Source organism: Phyllostomus hastatus, unplaced genomic scaffold, assembly GCF_019186645.2.
Source record: "Phyllostomus hastatus isolate PE091 unplaced genomic scaffold, TTU_PhHast_1.1 phas_contig_80, whole genome shotgun sequence".
NCBI classification, from domain to species: domain Eukaryota; kingdom Metazoa; phylum Chordata; class Mammalia; order Chiroptera; family Phyllostomidae; genus Phyllostomus; species Phyllostomus hastatus.
The window spans coordinates 17,975,309-18,001,334 of record NW_025333960.1 but is presented as its reverse complement, the minus strand read 5'-3'; the positions used below and the strand labels follow the sequence as shown (position 1 = coordinate 18,001,334).

At 37.3% G+C, this 26,026-nt stretch overlaps 1 protein-coding gene across 2 annotated transcripts in view; it reads left to right on the top strand.

Moving 5' to 3' along the window:
• Positions 1-1,798: 1,798 nt before the first annotated feature.
• The window catches only part of ROCK1 (Rho associated coiled-coil containing protein kinase 1), a 153,772-nt gene continuing 129,544 nt past the window's right edge, over positions 1,799-26,026 (top strand). For both annotated transcript variants that reach the window (XM_045849708.1, XM_045849707.1), the window contains exon 1: positions 1,799-2,784. In XM_045849708.1, coding sequence (XP_045705664.1) covers positions 2,692-2,784 — 93 coding nt within the window. In that variant the 5' untranslated portion in view covers positions 1,799-2,691. The remainder of the gene's footprint in view (positions 2,785-26,026) is intronic.

Genomic DNA, 26,026 nt, shown 5'->3' with positions numbered 1-26,026 from the left:
TAGCGCATGGCTGGATACTTTGTGGACAGACATCCTATAAGGATAATCTTAAATATTCACAATTGGACAATAAAATTTTAAAGTTGGAAGAGATTTTAATGTCATATAATTCTACTCTATTAAAAGTCAGGACTTTTATTTAAAAATTACAAAACAATGATAGAGTGAGTCCATCTATATTATGCTGAAAGACAACTAGTAGGAGTTACAATTATTGGATTAACCTTATAGATAAGTAAAATATGTAGACCCCACATATATTTCTAGTACCTCTGGCCAACTGGCTTCCAGTCCCACTTATATTTATCAGTGCCACTCATGTTTTAACTACCTCTACTTTTTCATATGTGTCCAAAGAGAAAGCAACATAATGCCACAGTCTCTGTACAACAACAAAATTCCTAAGAATACCTAAAAATGGTAATAAAAAAGGACACACAGGGTTTAGAAAATTTTAGGGCAACTGCCAGATTTATTTTAAGCCCTATGCTTAAAAATAAATTTAATTCACATGACTGGCTTAAAATACCAGAGCCAAGAAAAGTCACTGCAAAAGCATTTAATGAAATACCTGAATTTTGTCTAGATGTTGTCTTCAATAAGATCCTTGAGAATTTCCTATCTTGATTTATATAGTGGATTTTGTATCTAAGTATTTTTTGTATATAATAATATGAAAATAGAACAGTTTTTCAAACAATACATTTCCTAAATTCTGACTCCCATCAGAAAGTTGTTGGACTGTTCAGATGCTGTCCAGTGCTTTGTATATAGAAAGTAAGTTGGTTCATCTTTGGCATTTCCAGTGTGAGGTAAAACATCCACGTTTTCTGTTTCTAGCAATGCTTAATTTGACCTGAGCAAAAACAAATAAAAAAAACCCCTAACGATTAAAAATAAGTTAGATTGAGTAAGAAGTCTTTCATCTTTTCACATCACAGTCAATGAAGCAATTAAATTAGGGAGGAAATGTCTATTATTTTCACGTTGTACATTAGCTCAGGTAAAATCACAATTCTATTTAACTGAACGTTTTGAAATTGAAACGGAAATATTACACATCAAGAAGAGAACTACAAAGGGAGTATTAATGGTGTGGGAGAACTAGTGTAAATAACTAAAAAAATAATTATTTTTTTTACCTGAGACTATTTTCCTTTTTTAAAAGAATAAATTGAGCCTGACTCTCATTGACTATATTTTCTGGAGTTAATATTTTAATGCTCCCCGACATAACCGCTTGGCTTGGGAGGGCTGAATACTGATTTGCCTTCTACCTTTCCCGTGGAATGTGGTTGGATTAAATGTTGCGGGGTTTACGGAGGGCCGACGACCAAATACTATTGAAAATCAAACCCTGCTGGTGCTAAAATGTTGGTGCCTTCAGACGAAAAAGCATCTAGACTTAAAAAAAAAGTCCTTATCTCAAAAATAACAAAACAAGCACCCTTTCTAGTCAGAATGCTCTGGATGATAGCAGCCCAGAGGAAGCAGAGCTGCGGCAGCTGCCAAGACGCGCCCAGAAGCAGCTAGAGCTCCGCCCTGCCCCGCCCTCCACAGCAACTCTGGAACCCTGTGTGGCTCCTCAGAGCCTGCCAAAGCAAGGGCCACGCCGCTTCCCGGCCGCAGCACCCGGCCAACAGATCCTCACAGCCAGCCTCCACCGTTTATCTGCGTAGCCCACAGAACACCGTGCCTTCCGCCCCGCCTAGTCGGGCCCGCAGAGATGCCCTTGCGCAGGCGCGAGGCCCAGCCGGTTCCCCTTCCTAGCGTCCGCGCTCCGCATGCGCAGTTCGCGCCGGCGGTCTCCGTTTGTTTAAACAGGAAGGCGGACATATTAGTCCCTTACGGCCCCCCTCGCCCCACCCCCAAGGCATTCGCCGTCGCCACTTGCCCTTTCCCCTGCACGGGCCGCAGCGCCTCCCAGAAGATCCCCCCATCTGCAGCCGTCGGGACCGACTCTAGTCTTTCTCACCGCCCACCCTCCAGCCTTTCCAAGACTCCATCGGGCAGCGACCTCGCCCTGCCCCGCCGGACCCCGCAGCAGACGCCCCAGCAGCGACGGGACAAAATGGGAAAGTGAGGACCAGCTCTTGGCCGACACGGATCACTGCGTCTGGCCAGGCCAAGAGGAGCCAATGATGCGGGGCTAGACTGCCTGCAGCGCTTCAGAACAGAGCGGGCCTGTCCCGTGGCCCGAGCGGCGGCGGCGGCGGCGGCGGCGGCAGCTGGCACAACTCCGCACCCGCCCTTCGCTTTCGCCTTTCCTCTTTTTCCCTCCCTGCTGCCCAGAGGCGTCTCCACCCTGCTTCTCTTTCTCTACCCACTGCTGCCCATCTCGGGACGGGGCACCCTCCCTGGCAAAGGCGGCTGGGGCCCGCTAGCCTGAAGCACCCCGCGGGAGCAACGAGGCGGTGGCGACGGCGCTGTCGGCTGTGGTGAGGGGCTGCCTGGTGGGATGCGACTTTGGGCGTCCGAGCGGCTGTGGGTCGCTGTTGCCCCTGGCCCGGGGTCTGGAGAGCGGAGATCCCCTCAGTGAGGGGAAGGAGGAGGGGGAACCGGGCGCACCTGGTGACCCTGAGGTTCCGGCTCCTCCACCCCGCGGCTGCGAACCCACCGCCGGAGGAAGTTGGGTGAAATTACTTTCCGCTGCTGGTGCTGGTACGAGGGTATTGTCACAGTAGAAGCAACATGTCGACTGGGGACAGTTTTGAGACTCGTTTTGAAAAAATCGACAACCTGCTGCGGGATCCCAAATCGGAAGTGAATTCTGATTGTTTGCTGGTGAGTAGCACTGTTCTCTTTTGCCTGTGTGGGAATGTGTTTGCCTTCCTCTTGCTATCAGTCTAGTTATTAGCAGAAGAAATTTGCAGCTCTACATGATCTTGGGAAGCACCAAAGTCTGGTGTTTTCCCTCCGAAGAAGAATCTTGGAGTACCACTAAAGTCTCATGCCGTGGTGCTCTTTATTATTGAACTGACTCTGTACTAACTACTTTCTGAACTTTTAGCTCTGATTCAGTTCATCATTACACAAAAGATAATTATAAATCTCTATTGTCGGACGTCATGTAAAAAGTTACCACGTCAAAGTTCTTACTACTTCGTATATAGTTTGATGATTGGCGGTCTTAGTAATATTAATCTTTTAATTGGTTTGACAGTGTTATTGGAAAGATACTTTTCATTTACGATTTAGCTCCTAAATTAGTTTTTAGACGTGGAAGTGACAATGGAGAATCGATATCGAGGAAGTGATGATTTTTGAGTCAAAATGTCACAGGTGACTTGAGTCTGGAGAAACTTTTTACTGGACCATTTAAAGTGTAAAAACCCCAAGAAACTGATAAGACACCACAATATTAATGTATTTTACAATATTGTTGATTACAAAAGTACTACACGGATATTTTAACCCTATCTGCCATATTTGGTGGTGGGGTGGTTAACAATAGCACTTCTAAAACATTCTAAAGAAGATTTTATGATATGACAGACCTAAATACTATTTCAAAAATCCTTCAGTGGTTGATAGCATAGACAAGTAATTGGAGTTTTTGAGTTCCGTCAATTTCTTCTAATACTAATAGTTGCAAACTCTTTTTGTGAGTTTCTTCTTTTACTTTACTGAATAACTAAAAGTTATATAATTCTTCTATTTTAGTCCAAACAAACCATATAATCTCTGAAGTTTCAGGGAGTATGTATCTGGATAGTAATTTACAGTTTCCTCAGAATTAATGTTAGATGTACACAATACTTGGTATTAAGTGAACAAAGTACTATAATGCCATTCAGAGAAATAATACCATATAAAAGTTCACCTTGAATAAGGAGGAGGAAAGTCATGTAAATTATTTAAAATTAACATGCATTTTAGTTACTCTACATACCAATTTATATTTTTAAATGTGTATGATTTTACAAGAAAATGTTTTTTTCCCAAAACTTTCAAAATTACTCTAAGCATCCTTCATTATGGAAATGAGTCTTGTGAGTTGTATGTTTGAAATGTCTCACCCACATTGTGGATGCTCTTCATATTGAAAAACAGAAAGGAGGGTTGATGCTTAATACAATTTAAAACATTTATTGAATGAGGGTAGTGGGAGGAATTAGAACATGTCTTTCTAGTAAGTATTTCTGTAATGTTTAAGAATTCTAATTCTTCTTTTAATATTTCTCAAATTTTCCATGTAGTATGTTTGATTTTACTTTACTTTTTGATCCCCTTATTCCATGAAGTAGTAGGGAGGGTGTATATAGTAGCTTTTTTTTTTTTTAACTTAGGTGGTCTTTTAGTCTGTTACTGTAGCTTCATTTGATAGGAACCTCACAGATTTATTGAACTGTGGTAAGTCATGGACTCTTTCCTTGGAAATCCAATCTGTTTAGGAAAACAAGACCTAATCTCACATACATACACAGAAACAAAGCAAAAACACTTCACAGATTGAGAAAATATGGGATAAATTTCAAATAGTTGGTGTAGGTAATATATGTTCTTGGGTATTGACAAGAAGCAATTACTGTGATTTGGGTGAGCCAGGGTTGCTTTTGACGGATGGATAAGATTTAGATAAGGTATTCATAGGGGGAGTGGAGGATAGCATGAATATGTGGAGGATGGAAGCATAACTGGCTATGACATGTTTAGGTGCACAGAAGATAAAGTTGGGAGCATAGATTGGGGTTATATTGTGGAGGATTTGATTGTTAGACTAAGGAGTTTAGATTTTCTTTAGTATGTTGTGGTTATTAAATATTTGTAAACAGCACCATGCCAGGATGAATGATGAAAATGAATCTGGTAGTTGTGTGCAGGATGGGTTATGTGGAAAGAGACTGGAGATAGAATGAGGTTGAGGTTGGAGAGCTTTTAAAGCATTATTTTAATAGTCCCAAAGTTATTAAAGTCCAAAATTGGGGCATTAGAATGGGGAAGGAGCCATCGATGGAACTTAATTGGCAGGATAGGAAGAAGAAAGAGCCAAAGAAAGAGAAACTAGTTAGATGATCCTAAAAATTTTGAGCCTGTGTTATATAGGGAGACTAGTGAAAACAGCAGTCAGTTTGGGAAATAGCTTTGGAAGAATAGACAACAGATAAATTCAATTTTAGATTTGTTGTATTTGAGTGGATACTGTGACAGCCACAAAGAAATGACTGTTAGACAATTTGACTATTTGAAAGTAAGCTCATAATTAAAGAGAATAATTTGGAAGTCATTCATACGAGATGCAAGTTGAAAATGATGTAATCATAAAGGGTAAAAGATGAAAGTTGAACAAAAGGAAGAGTCAAGAAGGTAGGCAATCAAGGCTTTTCAGAGTTAGGACAACCAGATATCTTGCAGCCCTCAATTTCTAAAAGAATATTTTAAAAAAGAAAATAATCAAAAGACTGATTTTTTCCCCTTGTAATCTTATAATCTCGGCACCTTTTTTGTTTAGTTCTATAATTGTTTGTTGATAGCTGTTGAAATTTCATTACCATATTAATCGAAACTGATAAAGATTAAAATTTGGGGGCAGGGAGACAATCCTTTTTCCAGTTTTGTAGTGTCTATCATGAATTTTCTTTGCATGATATTTTATGTTTACCATTAAGTAGTCATTCATTCATTCTGTCATTGAGAAAGACCTATCAAGTAATTTCATCTTTTTCTGTGAGTCTCTTCTTACTCTTCCCTCTCTGGAGTTTGGACATCTTAAGTAGGGACAATACCCCTTCTAAATCCTCACTGAGGATATGTTTTTATTGATTTTAACCTAGATACGTGCTTTGACTAGGGATCGAACCAGCAACCTTTTAGTATATGGGATGACACTCCAACCAGCTCAGCCACCTGGCCAGGGTGGGCCAACCCCCCTTTTAAATTAATTGCCTGTATCTATTATTTTGGCCTTTATTGATTTAGTTAACTGATACTTAGTGCGTATTATGTGCATGTGCAGCAGTCAGGTTCTAGAATGGATGGATGGATAGATTGATTGGTTGATTGTAATCTCAAATTCTATTTATGCTTCACTTCCTTGACTAGATCCACTTTTCAGAAGTGAAAGTTCCTACCCTGGCTGGCGTAGCTCAGTGGATTGAGCGCAGGCTGTGAACCAAAGTGTCGCAGGTTCAATTCCCAGCCAGGGTACGTGCCTGGGTTGCAGGCCATAACCCCCAGCAACCGCACATTGATGTCTGTCTGTCTGTCTGTCTGTCTGTCTCTCTCCCTCCCTCCCTCCCTTCCCTCTCTAAAAATAAATAAATAAAAAATCTTTAAAAATTAAAAAAAAAAGAAGTGAAAGTTCCTAAACTCTTGGCATTAGAAGAATTTTCTGGCAAATATCTTTCAAATGACTTTACCCACCAAATAGGTTTTTTTTGTTATTGTTAAGGTACTAATGATGAGTATTGGTACTTATAAAATAATGTAGCTGGAAAGAGCATTGGTAAGTGATTATCCAACCTTCTCTTGAACACGTAATTTATTCTAAGGACAATGTAAATCTGTTTTTTATACTACAAATAAAAATGCTAAAATAATCTGCACATACAAGATAATATTATGGTAATTATTTACTTTCCTAGTTCATCCAAATTTCTCAACCTTGGTTTTGTGTAAGTCAGATTCTTTTCAGTACCTTAAATGATTCTGTTGCCCAATGGTCTATGTTATATTTTATATATAGTGATAATGAAGAGCTGTTTTCCGTTCCTAACTTTTTTTGTACCTTAGAATTATTTTTATCTAGGGCCTGTTAATAATTTCTCAGTAGTTTTGCATGCTTTTGAAAGTGGTAATGGGTAGTTTAATTAAGTCTGACTGCTCCATAGGAAAAAATGCATGTGATTTATAAATTAAAAAGGAAGAACAAAGGTAAGTGGGTGGGAGCGTTAGGTATACACTTGTCTTGCAGTTTAATATTTCTTGAAAATACAGCTATCTTGCCTGTAGCACGTGTAGCACACAGGATGCCAGTTAAGAGCATGATCTTTTTTTCTAGTTTTTCTTTAGCTGGTGGAGGTGTAGCAATAGGTGGGTAAGAAAGGAGGGAAAGGTATCAATATTAGTTGAACAGTGCGTACAGAGTTCTAACAAGGCTGTCCCTTTGCACATTTTTGTTGCTAGCATATTTTATTAGCTAGTTTTTTAGAATGTAGAAGGCAAACTTGTTTGTTTTTGAGGTTTTCTTCCTTTAAACTCTCTTTTCCTGAGCTTCTTGACCCAATGTTTTCCATCTTTTCATTGCTGATTTCTTTTTTCTTTTAGCCTCAGTCTTTGGTCTATAATGTTTATCTTTCTCTTCATTTTCTTGGAGAGTTTATACATTGTTACAGCTTCAACTACTATCATCTCTATGCCCATGAAATTCAAATCTTTATTTTTTAGTCTCGTTTGTTTGTTTGTTTGAAATACTAAATATCTGACTGCCTGCTAGGCATCTCTACTTAGATGTCAGGTTATCGTTCAGATTCCTCTGATTTCAAAATAGGATTTCTCCAATGTACTTACCTGTTTTGTCATCACTACCCGCTACTCTCTTGTTGCACAGTTGGAATTTTTGTTCTGAACTTTAACTTTGATAGTCGTAGGCCACACATCAGATTATTTCAACAGATTTTGACAAGCATCCCATATTTTAGATTATTGCTGTATATCCCCCCCCTTATATCCTGCCAGTTGAATAGATCAAATTTAGTATTATGGTACTGGTGCTGAAAGAAAAGACCTGAAGCCATTAAATCTTTGGGAGTTAAAGCTATATGCCTGCCATTGTTCATAATCAGTGAGTTAATGGGTGTTAACAGTATCAGTTGCACATCTGGTTAATTTGGACCAGACTGTTTTGATGTTAATATGTTGCAAGAATTTTTAAAGAAAACAAATTACTCCATTGATTTGTTCAGCAAATCTGTGTGTGGGGTCTAAACTTGGATTCAAATGTAGTTTCTGCAGTGTTCTAACTAGATGATTTTGGTGAGTTAATTCTTCAAGGCTCATTTCATTTTCAGGAAAGTGGGGGATAATGGTAGTGGATTGTTTTAAGGATCAAGTGATATGGACAAAGCAGTTATCACAGCATATGGCATTTAGTAAGCATTTGTTAATTGGTAACTATTATTTTTGTCATATTTATAGTGTTCCTGTTTTATGCTAGTCATTATGCTTAGTTTGGAAGTTGATATTTATTGTCTTTTCTAAGTGCAGAGGAATTTATCTGGCACCTCAAGTCATGCCCATAAATTCATAGCTCAGCTGTACTTCATTGAAGTGTCAAAGCCGATTGTTACTGAAAATGGAGACAGTTAGATGGAATTCAGTAGTTTTCAAAAGCCTGTTTATTCATTTAGTCATATTTACAATATACCTGTTTTGTGCCAAGGGTTAAGACTGATAAGAAAGGCAGTTGGAAGCTGGTTTGTGGAAATTTAGTTGTTACCTTGCTTTCTTTCTTTGTGTATCTTTTGTATTTTCAGTGTATGTTAAATGGACTCTTGTACTACAAGCACCCTGTGGGTGTATAGAGAGGTGGCTCAGAGTAACAGCTGAGACATGAATTGGGCCATTCATTAACCTCTTGAGTCAGAAATGTTTTTAATCCTGAAGGAGCCACATATAAAATTTTATAATGAACAAAGAATGAATTTTCAGTTTTAGATTACATTTTTATAACTTTACAGTTTAATTTTATTTTATAATTATAAGTTTTGATGTTGTGTATATATGCTGAAAACTGGAGATTCTATTATATATAACAGAATAGCCCACATATTACAAAATACTACCTATTGAGTTGTATTGCTGAAGATAGTTCAGTAGCTATACTTTCCCATTCCAATCCCCACTGAAAAAGAGGTACATTCATTTAGTTTACATCCAGAGAATAGCTGATGAATACCACACTTGTGTATGTACAGGAATATGAGCAGTTAGTACTGCATTTCACAATGGAAAATATATTTTTTTTAAGTATGCTGTTAGCATGGTGTAGTGAAAAGACTAAAGTAGAAATTCAGAGCACTGGCATATCCTTATTTTGCTTTTAATTCTCTGTAACCAAGTAAATCTTTTTTCTTATCTGGTCTTCAGTTTCCCCATTTGTAAAATGAAGAGTTGGGCCATATAGTTGCTGATGTCTATTGTGTCTCTAAAAATTCTGTGAGTCTTTATTTATTATACTTCCATAAAAACTTCAGAAGTGTGTCATTGGTTTCTTATTTAAGAAATAAAAAAGTTAAATGGTGTTCGTGTAAAAATAAAATAGGAACTATCTTTTAAAGTGCTATTTTTTAAACTAGTTCTGTATAGCTTCAATAGATCATCCTAAACAAATTTTTAATTGTTATATTTGGCACTTACTCTTTTTTGCATTTGTGACTTGTGTTTATAATTCTAGAGGGTTTATACTTTTTGAACAAAGTAATGATTGAATTACTGATTTGTGTATCCTTTAAAATATATACATGTACTTTACTTCTCTAATGTTTTCCTTGTTTGGTATTGTGAAACATTTAAGTACATTTTCCTTAGAGTTTCTAGACAATTAGTAGGAAGTTAGATGTTCAGATTTTGGTGTCTCAGGGAGGGGAGAGGTTATCTTATACTTAACACTTTTTAAAAGGTAGGCTAACCTGTGCTCCCTCTTTATTCCTCTGTTTATTTGTTTTTATTATTTTGTTGTTATTTCCATACTTTATTTATAGTCTTTTATTCCATACTTCCTATATTGACCTTTGGCCATAAATTGAAGTGTTATATGAGATTGTTCCCTGAAACTAATTTTGAAATACTGGACTGCAGTTAACTCTCTTTTTTTCTCTTTGCTGGTATTCATTCATTTATTCGTTCAACAAAAGTTCATTTGGTATTTGCTGTGTGCTAGGTGCTCTGATAGGCACCGGGGACACCATGGTGAGGAAAAGCAAACATGGGCTCTGCTTTCATGGAATTTATAGTCTCAGGTGAAGAATAAATTATGAACAAATGTGAGTGGGGTCATGTTTGAAGGGAAGATAAGAGATATGATCATGCCGTTTCTTTAAGTTTTGAGATATATTTAAAGACTTGTGATAAAGTAGTGTGTAAGTATATTTCAGGTATGAGTGTAGATTGTCTGTATCAGATTCACTTGAGGATTTCCTAAAAATGTAATCTGGGCCCATACCTAGGTCAACAAAATTGAAATTTTGGAGGATGAGTCCTAGGATTCTGCACAAGGTGTGGATTCTTAGACATACTCAAGTTTGACAACTCTGGTGATAGTGTAAAGAACATAGATTTTAATTTTGTGTGGTAATTTAATAAATGAAAAATTTTGCACATGCACTGAAGAGTAGGGGAAATAGGTGAATCCCCATTACCCAGATTCTGCAGTTTTCAAAATTTTGTCATACTTGCTTCATCAGTCACTGTTTTTCTTGCCAAAATACTTAAAAGTAAATCCCAATGATTTTATCCTTACCTATTTCAGTAAACATCTTTTAAAAAAATCCATTTTCTTATATTATTACAATGCCCATTATTGTGTCTAACAAAATTAAAAGCTCATTAGTACCATTAATTCCCAGTTTATACTCAAATTTTTCTAGTTTAAAATACTTTTTTACAGTTGCTCTATTAGAATTTGGATCCAAATTCTACATGTTGTTTTTATTTGTTGGGTCTTTTAAACTTCTTTAGAGAACTGAAGAATTTAGTAACTTTCACTTATTATCCATAGCAGGGGTCCCCAATCTGTTAGGAACGGACCCCCAGCGAAGCTCTCCCAGGCTCTGCCTCCTGTCGCTCTGCTCTCCCCCCACACTGGGCAAGCTAGCGAAGCTCACCTGAACTCTGCGAAGCTCACCTGAACTCTGTCTCCTGTACCCGCTGTCTTCCACCAAACCTGTCCCTGGTGCCAAAAAGATTGGGGACCGCTGATCTATAGGACTGTTTGTTTACCATGAAATAGAGTTCGTAAAATAATAGGATTAATGCTGTAATCTTTCTCTTTAATTGCCACTTTTCAGAGTAAGATATTTATTTTGGAGCCTTAGTGTGATAAACATGCTACAGTTTGAGGGAAGTTTAAGAAAGGCATTATTTTCAAAGATATATACAATATTTAAAGAATTTAGGCATAGTGCAGTACCCTGGAACTAGTAACAATGGAGATGAGAGCTGTTATCACCTCTAGACCTGAAGGGACAAGGAAAGAGAGCAATTGGGGAGGGTAGCTCCATGGAGAGGGCTGTTTGACAAGGGATGTGATTTTAAGTGGAGAGAAGCATGTTTTAAGTGAGGGAACCAGGGGAATATAGGAGTATATCCCGGCCCTTATTGACCTTGCACTCTATCGTCTCCTATCTGTGGTTTCCTGTTGCCTGAAAAGCTAGTATGATAAAGAACCTATTGATCCAGTCCACAAGTGTTAGCAAACAACATATACCCAGTTTTTATTTATTTCTCTTTTTTTTACTTTTTAACATCATTATGGAAACCATTAAAAATATATATATATGTATTTGGTGTGTTTCAGTCAATTTTTGTCATTCTTGCCAATGTTCAGTTTTTTCAATCTTTGACTAATAGGAACATTTTTGCATCTCCACGCTCCCGCTAGGTTCTGTGGAACAGTTGTCTTCTACAAACTGTTACCTGGTGCCAAAAAGGTTGGGGACCACTGCTATAATTGACTCTGTAAATTGTAATCGAAAAATTGTATGCCTTGAACAGATAATATCTAGTCTGTGAAACTTGATTTATTTTAGGAACATAATACAAAATTCACTAATTGAAACCATCTTCTTAAATTTCCAGCCTTATCAAAAAGTTGTCTTTTAGGTATACATCTTCTATTTGTTCTTTCATAGATTGCTTAAATTTTACTTTCTTAAAAGTAGGACAAAGAAAATGTTTTTATGATTATCATTTACTCTTAAAGTGTTTACTTATCTCATCCTAATTGTATTTCTCCTTTTATTTCTAGTAATTTCTAGTCATGGAGATAGTATAGCATAGTGGTTAAGAGCATGGGTTCTGGAGTCTGACTACATAATTTTTAATTCCACCCAGATCTGCCACTTACTGGCCTCCTGACTTGAGGCAGTGTTTTAGGACTCAAACACATCATCCTCAAAGATTAATCATGTATTTTTATAGGGTTGTTAGAAATATTAAATGTAATAATGCAGGGAACATGCTTTGAATAGTTGCCAGCATTTAATATATGTTAGCTATCAATCATTATTGACCTTGTCATCATTATATATATCTTTATAATTTGTCCTGGGAAAAGGACTTTTGTGCTAAGTGGGTTGTCACCCAACTCCCCACTCTGTAAACTACCTTTTTATTTAGTTTTGTGATCTTGGACAAGTTATGTAATGTCTTTGAGCCTGAATATATTTAATTTGCAAAATGAGAATCATGAAAATTTTACTTCATAGGTTTTAGTTATTAGGATTAAATGAAATAATTTATATGCAAATACCATAATTTCATTCAGGTGTCAGTAGTTACTCATTTTCTTACTTTGCTGTTGTGTTATAGACTTGAAGGTTCCATTGCAGTTAGAAATAATACAATACCTAGAAACTTGTGAGAAGAGTGAAATGGAAATTTTATTGATTATGCTATCCCAGTTGTCCCAATTTTTGCCCCTTGGTCCCCTCTTCGCCCAGCACCCCCCTTCCCTCCAGCAATGCCTCTGACCTGCGCCCCGTCCCCCCCCCCTTCATGTCCATGAGTCATGCATATAAGTCTTTGGCTTCCCCATTTCCTGTACTATTCTTGCCCTCCCCCTATTTTCCACCTACCATTTATGCTACTTATTCTCTGTACCTTTTCTTCCTCTCTCCCCCTCCTACTCCCCTGCTGATAACCCTCCATGTGATCTCCATTTTTGTGATTCTGTTCCTGTTCTAGTTGTTTGACTAGTTTGATTTTGTTTTTGTTTTTGCTTTAGGTTCAGTTGTTGATAGTTGTGAGTTTATTGTCATTTTACTTTTTACAGTTTTGGTCTTCTTTTTCCTAGAGAACTCCCTTTAATATTTCATATAATAAGGCCTTGGTGATGATGAACTCTTTTAATTTTTTTTTTAAAGATTTTATTTATTTATTTTTTAGGGAAGGAGGGGGAGGGAGGGAGGGAGAAAGAGAGAGAGAGAGAGGGAGGGAGGGAGGGAGGGAGAGAGAGAGAGAGAGAGAGAGAGAAACATCAATGTGCGGTTGCTGGGGGTTATGGCCTGCAACCCAGGAATGTACCCTAGCTGGGAATCGAACCTGGGACACTTTGGTTCCCAGCCCACGCTCAATCCACTGAGCTACGCCAGCCAGGGAACTCTTTTAATTTTACCTTGTCTGGGAAGCACTTTATCTGCTGTTCCATTCTAAATGAAAGCTTTGCTGGATAGAGTAATGTTGGACGTAGGTCCTTGTCTTTCATGACTTGGAATACTTCTTTCCAGTCCCTTCTTGCCTGTTAGGTCTCTTTTGAGAAATCAGCTGACAGTGTTATGGGAAATCCTTTGTAGGTAACTGTCTTCTTTTGTCTTGCTTTTAAGATTCTCTCCTTATTTTTAATCTTGGCTAATGTAATTATGATATGTTTTGGTGTGTTCCTCCTTGGGTCCAACTTCTTTGGGGCTCTCTGAGCTTCCTGGACTTCCTGGAAGTGTATTTCTTTGCCAGATTGGGGAAGTTCTCCTTAACTATTTTTTCAAATAAGTTTTCAATTTCTTGCCCTTCCTCTTCTCTTTCTGCTACCCCTATGATTCGGATGTTGGAACGTTTAAAGATGTCCTGGAGGTTCCTAAACCTCTACTCATTTTTTTTTTGAATTCTTGTTTCTTCATTCTGTTCTAGTTGAATATTTCTTTCTTCCTTCTGGTCCACACTGTTGATTTGAGCCCCAGTTTCCTTCCCTTCACTGTTGGTTCCCTGTACATTTTCCTTTATTTCACTTATTGTAGCCTTCATTTTTTCATCTAATTTGCAACTATATTCAATCAATTCTGTGAGCATCCTGATTACCAGTGTTTTGAACTGTGCATCTGATAGGTTGGCTAGCTCTTTGTTACTTAGTTGTTTTTTTTCTGGATGGTTGACCTGTTCTTTCATTTGGGCCATTTTTTTTTTTTTTTGGTCTCAGTATGCCTGTTATGTAGTAAGGAGTGGAGCCTTAGATACTTGCCAGGGTGGGGCAACCCACGTTGCTGCATTGTGATGCTGTATGTGGGGACAGGGTCTGAGAGGAAACAGTGGCATGGCGCTTACTCGACTCTGCCGGTTTTCAGTCCCTTCCCCCACTACCCACAATCAAATTGTGGTGCTGATTTCCCAGGTGGGTGGGTTTGTGTACATTCTGGGACCCTGTGGGTCTCTCCAACAAACTCTCCTGTGAGGCTGGGAGTTTCTCCCACTGTCACCTCAACCCCCATCTTGTTTTCAGTCAGAGGTTTGAGGCTTTATTTCCTGGTGCAGGAACCCTGGGTGGCATGGTCTGTCTCGCTCTCCAGTTATTCCTCCAGGTTTATCTGCACGTGAATGTGGGATCGCCCTCTCAGCCAGCCACCACCTTGCCTGTCCAGGTCCGGTTGCTCATCTCCGCTCTTCCTACCGGTCTGGATGAATGTTTCTTCTTTAACCCCTTAGTTGTCAGACTTTCATACAGTTAGATTTTCTGTCAGTTCTGGTTGTTTTTTGTTTTTAAATTGTTGTTGTCCTCCTTTTGGTTGTGTGAGGAGGCACAGTGTGTCTACCTATACCTCCATCTTGGCTGGAACTCCCCTTAACCTTTTTTTATTCTTCCCCTTCCCAGCTGATAATCCTCCAAATGATCTCCTGTCATGATTTTGTTCATGTTCTAGTTATTTGCTTAGTTTGGTGCCCTTCCTAGCTGTTCTCCTGGTGGTGGTTCAGAGTGGTTGGGTTTGTGTGCATCCTAGGGCTGTGTGAGCCCTTTAAACGGACTGTCCTTGAGAGACCATCAGTCTCTTCTGCCACCCCAATCCCCACTGGTTTTTACAGGCGGAAGTTATGAGGCTTTATTCTCCTGGTGCTGGAACCCTAGGCTGCGTGGTCTGGCCTAGGGCTGGGAATTCTTGCTCCCAAAGTATCCGTCCCAATTTTTATCCACCACATGTGAATGTGGAACCACCCAATCCTTCGGCCACTGCTGCTGCCACCTCTCTGGTACCACACCACATCCTCTCTGCCCCTTCTATCTGTCTGCATTAACATGGTTTCTTTAAATCCTTGGTTGTCAAGACTTTCATACAGTTTGATTTTCTGGCAGTTCTGGGTGTTTTTTGTTTTGAGGTTAGTTGTGATCCTTCTTGTGGTTGTGCGAAAAGGTAAAGCATGTGTCTACGAAACCTCACAGAAACAGTAGTGTAAGCTAATGGTAAATGGCTATCCCTTGGTTCCTTTAGTTTCGTGCCCAGTGCTCATCTGGCTTGGCTCAAAGCTTTCCTCCTTCCCTCCCTCCCTCCCCCCTCCCTCCCTCCCTTCCTTCCTTCCTTCCTTTTCCTTCCTCCCTCCCTTCCTCCCTTCCTCCCTTTGCCTATAGGGACTTATCCTGACATTCCAGGTTGCTAACTGGCCTTTTGGCATTACCTGACTCAACCCGGTCCCACATACATAGCTTCTACCATCTTTTTAAGTAGAAAGGAGGAAGAAGTTAGCAATGTCATATAGCTTTTCTCAGATATTTTTACAGTATTTATTTATTATAATTAAATGAACTGTAATCATAATATAAATAAAATCAATGGCTTATCCTGCAGTTGTAGCATTCAGGCTCAGTCCCTGCCTCTTCCTTTTTTCTTACAGTAGTTGCAGAGTAGCCACTGAGTTCAGTGAATTGAAGGCCAAGGGCTTCTAGAGATTTCTAGTCCTTTTTACTTGTATTAATTACAAATCTTGATTGTAAAGGACTGAACACCTGACCGAAATTAGCTTAAACAGTAAAGAACATTTATTGTCCCTGAATACTTTATAGAAAGATTTGTTTTATTTTGTTTGGTCAGTCTGACTGGTGGGGGAGGGCAGTCAAATTTGATAAAGTCCAAAAAAGTGTTACCCTCAGTTATCATTGTAACTCCTCAGTACTTTGTATCTTTGCATGTCAGAAGGAAAGAACCTATTTTCATAGAAACTTTTGACAAAGTTGTTTAAATGTGAACAGGCTATAAAAGAATAGTTTACTATATTAAAAAAGATTTTTTTGACAAACATAAGATACATGGAAATAGAATGTTTCTATGAGATTTAATATTTTTTCCTAAATGGAAACACATCTTGATTATTTAAATAGCTCTTGGATTTCTGAGCTATTATAATTTGAGCCATTGATGCTCAAGATAATGAGATCTGTCTGGAAAAAGTCCAACCACTGCTAATGTACCAAGAGTGGTTTGTGTGACATAGATATAACCTGTCAGCCAAGGAGAGTGGACTGGAATGCGCATGTGTGTACAATGACAGCTTCACTGTACTAGTCATTGGGGGCAGTAGACGCTCTTGAGTGAGCATTTGTAATGTATGGTTTTTGCCTTCAAAATGAGTGAGTAAAGCAACAAATCTGCATCATATTTTTCATTAAGCTTGAACATTCCTCTGTGGAAATTGTTCAGATGATTCTGAAGGCCACAGCTATGGGCAGCTGGTGATTGGCAGCCTCATCACATCAACATGCCCACTCATGTGTCATATCTCATGCAGAGTTTTTTGGTGAAACATCAAATCACCCAGGTCACTCAACCCCTATAGCCCAGATCTGGTGCCCTGTGACTTCTGGCTTTTCCCAAAACTAAAATCACCATTGAAAGGGAAGAGATTTCAGACTGTCAGTGAGACTCAGGAAAATGCGACAGGGCAGCTGATGGCAATTGGGAAAACTTGTGAGGTCCCGAGGTGCCTAGTTTGAAGGGGACTGAGGTGTCATTGTCCTATGTACAATGTTTCTTGTATCTTTTTCAGTAGATAGTTCTGTTTTTTATATTACATGGCTGCATGCCTTCTGTACAGACCTCACATAAACTCCATAAGAGCAGGTATGTGATCATCTAGTTCACTGATGCATCGTTATTTCCTGGAACAGTGCCTGTAATATTTAAAGTTTTCAATAAATAATATGGGTGCTGAATTACTAGAAAATGTCTTGTTTTTGTGACAAAAGCCAAGAATGACTGACATAATGTTAAGAGATATGGTAAAATTGCCCTGGCTGGGTGGCTCAGTCGATTGGAATGTTGTTATGTATACCAAAAGGTCACAGGTTTGATTCCTGCTCAGGGTACATACCTTGATTGCAGGTTTGATCCCCAGTTGGGGTACATATGAAAGGCAACTGATCAATGTTTCTCTCTCACATTGATGTCTGTCTGTCTGTCTCTCCCTCTCCCTCTGCCTCCAACCTTCCTCTCTCTCTAAAAACCAATGAACATATCCTCTGGCAAGGATTAAAAAGAGAGAGAGAGAGAGAGAGATGATAAAATTGGTAGTTTATTTAAATCTAAGCTATATGTATTCTTGGGAGATAACATTTTAAAACTATAAGCAGTCTGTATAAAGACATTTTCCCTTCTTGCTACCTCCGAATTTTAGATGAGGTGCCAATAATCAGTAATACCCTTTTTATGAGGCTTGGCGCATTCATTATTTTGTTTAATCTTTACAACAATAATGTGGGCTGGGTGAGGCAAATATTCATCTCACTTTGTAAATGAAATTAAACCGTAGAAAAGGTAAATGAATTGCCCAATAACATATAGCCAATAAGTGACAGGCTTTCTGATCTTTGATGGGTAGTACAGTAGAAAGAGCACCAAAGTTGTAGATAACATGCCACAGAGAGGTGTTTCCTTAGCACTTAGGAGAGTGCTTTGTATGTGGAATGCATTAACTGAAAAATATTTAAATTGACTGAAAAATATGAGGATTGATAAAGAATGGAGTGTAGGAAGATGAGTTAGAAAATAGTAGGGAAAAGATCTTAGTGTTTATTGGCTGGGTTGGAGCAGTGGTCTGAAACTTAACTGAATGAAAAGTGGGAACCAGTTCTTTGACCGAACCTGTAGTATATTGATTGCAAGGTTCAAATGGCTGCCTGCTAAAACATATCTTTGTTGGACCTGACACATCAGGAAAGTGAGTGTTGGTAGGCAATCTAAGCTATGAAGCATGGAGATCTGAAGTAGAATAAAATGAACAATTACAGTGGTGATGGTTAATGACATCATGTACATAATTTAACAGTAGGAAATAGTAACATTTTACTGAATTGGTATGAAGCAAGATACGGGATGACTTTGGGAAATGTTAAAAAAAATTAGTATCCCTGTATTTGGTGAATGTATTACTGTCTTAAAATTGAACATTTATCAGGGGCTGGTAATGGAATAGGGAATTGATTACAAAGAGGTTTGAGGAAACATTTAGGAAGTTTTCTGTATCTTGATTGTGGTGGTTGGTAGTGGTAGTTGTTACACAACTGTACGTTTGTCAAAATTAATAGAACTGTAAACCTAAAAAGGATGAATTTTACTTAATGTAAATTATACCTCAATAAGCCTTTTTAAAAAGGGAAAAGAAAATACTTATTTAGTACAGGGATTAATGGTTCCCTGACAGAACCGGGCATTTGTTACTGTCAGTAATATGGCCTTTGAATATGAAGGATATGTCTGTGTATGATTTTACTTATGTGTATATACACATCACATGGAAAGGACTTGTGCTGACTGTATTTTGAAGTATAAGTATTGGAAATAACTGATAATACTTGTGACAGGTGATAAAACTACAACTTTCAAGTAAGAGTTAGAATTTTGGAAAACTTGTATGTGCTACCTGAACTTGACAGCTCCCCAATTCCTGAAGACTTTCTCAAGAGGTTGATAGTGACATTAAATGTGAATTTCCAATATGGTATGTGAAATGTGTCAGCATTTGGAGGAGTTCATAATTCAGTGAGCCATATTTTCTCACTGACCGATGCATGATGTTATAAAATCATCCATGAGAAAAATCCATTCAAAGTGCAAGATAGATCAATAAATTTTAATGTTGCAAAGTGAGTGCAAAAAGTTCATTGATACAGTTTCAGGTTCCATGTTTCAGGTGACCCTTCAGAAACACTTTTGTCAAGTTTGGTGAAGTAGCAAACAATTTCCACAGTTATTGAAAAATGCTATTAATATACTCTTCCTTTTTCCATCTATGTATCTATATGAAGTCACATTTTCTTACCTCCGTAAGAGGTACTTACTTACATTTCCTTACTGTATTCCAAGAGATTGAATACAGAAGTAGCTTTGAGAGTCCAGCTATCTTTTATTAGGTGAGACAATGGAGACTTGTGAAAGTGTAAAATAATGCCATTCTTACAAATTAAAAATTGTGGGTTTTTTAAAGATTTTATTTATTTTATTTTTAGAGAGGGAAGGGAGAGAGAGAGAGAGAGAGCGAAACATCAATGTGCGGTTGCTGGGGGTCATGGCCTGCAACTCAGGCATGTGCCCTGACTGGGAATCGAACCTGAGACACTTTGGTTCGCAGCCTGCGCTCAATCCACTGAGCTATGCCAGACAGGGCTTAAAAATTGTTTTCATAAAAATGTTTATATTAACATGTAATGGATTTTTTTAAAAGATTCTATTTATTTTTAGAGAGAGGGGAAGGGAGGGAGAAAGAGAGACAGAGAAACATAGATGTGTGGTTGCCTCTTGCACTCCCTCAGCTGGGGACCTGGTCCACAACTCAGGGAATCAAACCAGCCACCCTTTGTTTCACAGGCTGGCACTCAGTCCACTGAGACACACCAGCCAGGGGATTTATTTTTATTTCTATCTTTTAATCAGTGTGCTAAGACCATTCACATTTATTTACATATTATTTTTAATCTTCATCCAAAGATATTTTTATTGATTTGAGAGAGAGAGAAAGAAATGTTGATGTGAGAGAGAAACATTGATAGGTCACCTCATATCCTTGATTGGGGATTGAGCCCACATCCTAGGTATGTGCCTGGACTAGTAATCGAACCAGGTGTTCGGTTGGTGTACGGATCGATGCTCCAACCAACTGAGCCACCTAGCCCGGGCAATTTGTGCTTTTTAAGGAATTGTCTGTCTCATTGAAGTTATCAAGTTTATATGTGGAGTTTTTAATAATGTTACCATATTACCCTTTGTATAGCTGCAAGACCTGAATGATAGTGCCTATTTTATTTTTAATATTGGTAATCTGTGTTTTCTCTTTTTCTTTGTCAGTCATGCTATTGGGTTGTAAGTTTGATCTTGTCAAAGAACCAGCTTTTTGTTTCATTGAAGTTTTGGTGTTGCTTTCTGTGTTCAGTTTTATTGATTTTTGTTTTTCTTTATTGCTTGCTTTCTTATGTTTGCTCTTGTTTTATTTTACTCTTGTAGTTTTTTGAGAAAGGAACTTAGATTATTGATTCAAAATCATTACTCTTTTCTAATATGAATATTAATTTTAATTTTTTTAACATTACAGAAATTTTTATTTTTTTATTTATTTTTTTTTAGATTTTTATTTATTTTCAGAGAGGGGAGGGAGGGAGGGAGAGAGAGAGAGAGAGAGAGAGAGAGAGAGAGAAAGTGCGGTTGCTGGGGGTCATGGCCTGCAACCCAGGCATATGCCCTGACTGGGAATCAAACCTGCGTCACTTTGGTTCGTAGCCCGCGCTCAATCCACTGAGCTACGCCAGCCAGGGCCTAATATGAGTATTTAATACATTTCCCATTCAGCACTACTTTAACTATATGGCACAAATTTTGATGTTATGTTTTCCTTTTTGCTTATTTCAATGTGTATTTTTATTTCTCTTGAGACTTTCTCTTTGACCATGGATTATTTAGAAATATTTAGTTTCCAAGTGCTTGAACATTTCTCTACTTTCTGTTATTTATTTTAGTTTGATTACCTTTTGGTCTATCTTGTATTTCATGAGCACTTACAAAGAATGCATTTTGCTGTTGTAGGTGGAATGTTCTATAAATGTCAGTTTGATTCTGTTGTTGAGTTCTTGCTCATTTTTCTCTGCATTTCTATTGGTTTTTAAGAGAGGAGTGTCAAGGTTGCCAAATACATTTGTGGATTAATGTCTTTCTCTATTTCTATCCATTCCTGAATATTTTGTTTAGAAGAAATGTATTTTAAGATTGCTATGCTTTCTAGGTGATTGACTATTATCATTATGTAATTTCTCTCTCTGTCCTTAGTCATTTTCTTTGCTCTGAAGTCTACATTATTTTATAATATACCCAACCCAACTTTCTTTGATTTCTGTTTGTATTGTATATCATTTCTCATCCTTTTACTTTCAACCTACCATATTGTTAAATCTGAAGTGAATTTCTTGACTGTAGATTGTCTTGCCCCACCTCCATCTTATTCTTTCTAAAACCTCTTCTTTAAGGATCAGTTCAAATTTCAACTCCTTTACAAAACCTTAGTTGATTAAATAGTCCTCTTTCTTTTCATGTAGTACCTACTTATTACACGGAGGATCCTGTATTTACTTTTTTTTACTTAATAACCAAAGAACTCCCAAAGACAGGAAGTATTTTTTACTGCTGCTGCTGCTGCTGCTGCTGCTGCTGCTGCTGCTGCGCTATTACTACTAGTACTAGTACTAGTACTAGTACTACACTACATTGTTTTACTACAGAGGGGAAGCAGACATAAATAGATACAGTATTACAATTAAATATTGTAATTCCTATGATAGGAAACATGTAGGAGGCCATTATTAATATTTTCTCAGTGTGTTTGGGAAGGCAGCACACAGTAAGTGACATTGAGGCACTCTGAATATAAGTAATGTTCACATTCCAGCTGGAGAAAAGAGCAGGTGCAAAGGCAGTGGGGTAGGGTGAGCATGGCGTATTTGACGTTACTACATACATGCCAATGTTCTCTAGGACAATTATAGTGCAAAAAAATTAAGTTTTCTAAATATTTAGTAAAACATACAATGGCACTTCCCAGTCTCCAACTAAATATAGGCTTAATATAATGAGCATATACTAAGTGTATAGACTTATATAACTTAGTTGAAGACTGATTGGGAAGTGCCATTGTAGAGTTAGATGCATGTAGAGAAAATGAGTCTTAGGAAGTATTGACATGTATGTAGTAATGTCACACTGGTTAAATAGATTTTAACTGTGTTTAACATCAGAAGTTCAAGTTCTCTGAGGAAATTCTGTTTTCATTTTCATATTAGTGCTTAATATTGAGAAATTTCTTAATCTCTTTACCCAGCAAAGAGATTTATATGTACCAAAAACATTTTTTTAAATGGTACATTCTCTGTCATCAAGTTTGACAGAAGTCTTTTAGTACCAAGGGTCACTATCAAGAAGTAGTATCAAGAAGTAGTTTGGTGTTTTGGAAGCTTTGGTTTTACTGCTGTAATTGCAATAGACTTTTTGGTAGTTTCTCAAAAAACATGTCCACATTTAGAATAGTTACCATTTTGAAATTTTACTTAAAAATGATTTTTTAATACATAGTATACCTTTCTTTCTTAGTGTCACTATATTGTACTTTTTTGACCTCCCTTAGCTACTGTTGTTTTATGTTTTAGATTATGCTAGAAGAATATCTTCTTGTCTATTCTATTTCTCTCATAAAAGGCATATGATTTTTGCCTATGGATGATACTGAAAAGCCATATACCATCTCATACTACTGTAGGCCCAAATACCTCGTGGCCATTAATGAGGCAGCTAGTTTCCATGAACAAATGCGTGGTTAAATTCTTTGGTCAAGTAAAAGTCAGATGTTCCATGTTAAAAAAAAATCATAGATGGGATTACTACAATGGGGAAGGGCTTAACATCATGATCTAAGATTTGAGTTTTTATGCCATATCACTAAAAGTCTATTTTTATGTCATTTCTATCAATATGAGACTAAACTTATAGCAGTTGCTGAAGAAATAAAGGAAAGAGAAGGAAGTGGGACTATTAAGGACCGAATACTTCACATACTTCACTTATTTAATTCTCATAAATCTATTTTGAACTGTAGGTAGTTACTTCCTTTTTACAAAAGAGAAAACTGAGCCTCAGAAAGATTGGGCCTATTCTTCCAACAGGAACATACAAATACCCTTATTTTTCTTTAAAATGCTTTTGCTTTATTTTTTATGTTTGAATTATTTGAATCCATGGAATTCATTTTATTATTAAGCATGACTATAAAATCATTCTTCTCTGTAGTGCTGTCCTGTTATGCAAACAATATTTACCAAAGTAACGCTTTTTTTTTTTCATTCCCATCTTGCCCCTGGCCGCACTATTGAACAGGCAATTCTCTTGCCCTTTCACTGCAGTAAGTCCTATAGCATTGGTTAATGCTGTTCAGCTCAGTGGCATTTATTGAGTTCTTACTATGTATTTCAGTTTGGCTACTTTTAGTCACAAGAAATAGAAAATTCAATGCAAACTGAGCTAATCAGTAAGGAAAATGTATTAAGAAAGCTTGGGTAAAGTGGCTCCAGACACAGTAGGTTAATTGAGTGGTTTAACAAACATCAAGGACTCAGGTTCCTTCCATTCTTTGGCTCTGTTGTCCTCATTGTGTTTAGCTTTGTCTTCCTGCTAACTTCCCCTGAGGCTGCAAGATAGCTGCTATTGTTTAAGGTGTCACATACAGATACGACAGTTTCTCATGACTAGGTCTTACATGTATCTTTTCAAGAGAGAAGAAGTTTTTCCCAGAAAATCTTTCTGTAGGTTTTCCCTTGTGTCTTGTGTACCTGATTGTTACCTTGTTCCTGTATTTAGGATGAACACTGGCAAAAGTAATGAACCTCTTTTTTTGCCTTGGATTAATCATAACCAGCCTCCTGGAGTTAGGAATAGTCTTTTTTCCTTGGAGGCTCATAGTCTCTTGGAGGAAGGTGGGTAGCCCAAGCAAAATCAGTGTTAAATTAGGAAGGTAGAAATAATAGTTGGGGTAGGAGAGCCAACAGTGTCCACTATGCTTTGATTAAAATGTAGTGCTCAGTTTTGGGGTTTAGCTTACTGAAGGCATTTGAAATCTAGCTGTAAGGATTGAAGTAAAAAATCATTCAGTTACAAGGAGAACTGTCAGTTTTACTAGATAGCTTAGGGAAGGTTGTGCAGAAGGAGTAGTGGTATACTAGAGAAAACATGGGATTTTGAGCCAGTGGTCTATTAGAGAAAACATAGGATTTTAAGTCTCAGTCAGTGTACTTTCTGATTATAATTAGAAGAATGGTGATTTTCCAATAATTTTTGAATAATATATCTTGGGTCTAAATATACATGTTTATTTTCTATACCTAGTTTCATATTTAAGATGAGGATTTTTAAAATTATGTTTTCATCATGGTCATGTTATATCTATAACTACTAGACTAAGAGTATTTTGATTCTTGCATAGCTTACTAGCTAGCTGTGTGGCATTGGGCAAGTCAGTTAATATTTCTGATTGTTATTTGCCTTGGGTATAAAATGAGAGGATTAAACAAGGTAAATTTTGAGGTTCTTTTCTGTCCAACATTTGGTAATTTTTCTAAAATCTTAATTTGGAGTAAGAGAAGAAGCCGTTGTTTTCAATATATTTACCAAAGAAAGCATGTGCATAAAATTTAATATATCCTTCACTGTTAAAAGTTTTATTTGATATTAGAAAATAATCTAAATTAATATAAATTTAGATGTGTTGAACCTTTGAAAACTGGAATGTATTTGGAAATAGATGTTATTGGGATCTCTTTAAAATAATAGTTGTTATAAAGTATAATAGTGTATCAAGGTTATCTCATTGTACCTACTTGCATTTCTCAGACAAAGTTAAAGTGTCAGAATTTGGCCTAAAATTGTTCTTATGTAGCCAATAGTATAGTACTCCCCCTTATCCACAAGGAATACATTCCAAGACCCCCAGTGGATGCCTGAAACTGTGGATAGTACCAAACCCTATATATACTATTCTTTTCTCTACATACATGCATACACTTAATGGCTTCTCTTTGGCATATCTGAATTGTCAGCATCACTACTTTTGCACTATGGGGGCATTATTAAGTAAAATGAAAGTTACTTGAACACAGGCATCATGATAATGTGACAAGATTTGATAACTAAGATGGTTACAAGTGACTAAGGGGTGTGCAGCATATATGAGTGCGGAGTGGATATCCTGGACAAAGGGATAGATAATTCATGTCCCAGGCAGGCTGGAGTTGGGATAGTGCAACATGTCATCATGCTACTCAGAATGGCACACAATTTAAAACATATGAATTGTTTATTTTTGGAATTTTTTATTTACTATATTTGGGCCAAGGTTGACCATGGGTAACTGTAACCATGAATAAGGGGGCACTACTGTACTTGCACTCTTCTGTAGTCTGTATTAATTTTTTGGAGTGACATGATGCACGAAACTTAGTACAGGTCATTTTTCAAGGTGCTATAGGAGAAAATGAGATGTTAACTGTGAATTCTGCCTTAAAGAACTTAAAATCTAGTAAAAAATTTAAGTATATATTCATACTTAATTTACCTTTTCCTAGAAAACAGCGAATTCAGATATTTATTAGTTTGGTTTTTCAGTTTAGAACAGACCAGACATTAGTTTGTTTTTAAAAATCAAATTTTCATATAAAGGTTCTCATCTCTTTTCTGTAAAAATATTCAAATGGCTTATAAGGCTTTAAAAAATGTATCTCAAGGATAGATGAACTTGTTTTAGTGGAGGAGCTTTTTCTCCACTAAAATCTGCACAGACCTCTGAATTTAAAAAAGCCAGCCTAGGATGGATTGTTGAATTCTCTCTTTGAGCAGTAAACAACATTGGTATTATTAGTGGTCTTTCCCATGGTCTGTTTCCAATTCATGCAATGATATATTTTAAAACCTTGAATCTGCTTTTTGGTTTCCTAGGGGAATATTTTAAGTATTCTAAAACAACTGGGTGATTCACACCCATGGCTTAACATAAAATATAAACTGTATATCCTCTGGCTTTAATTTTTCCTTTT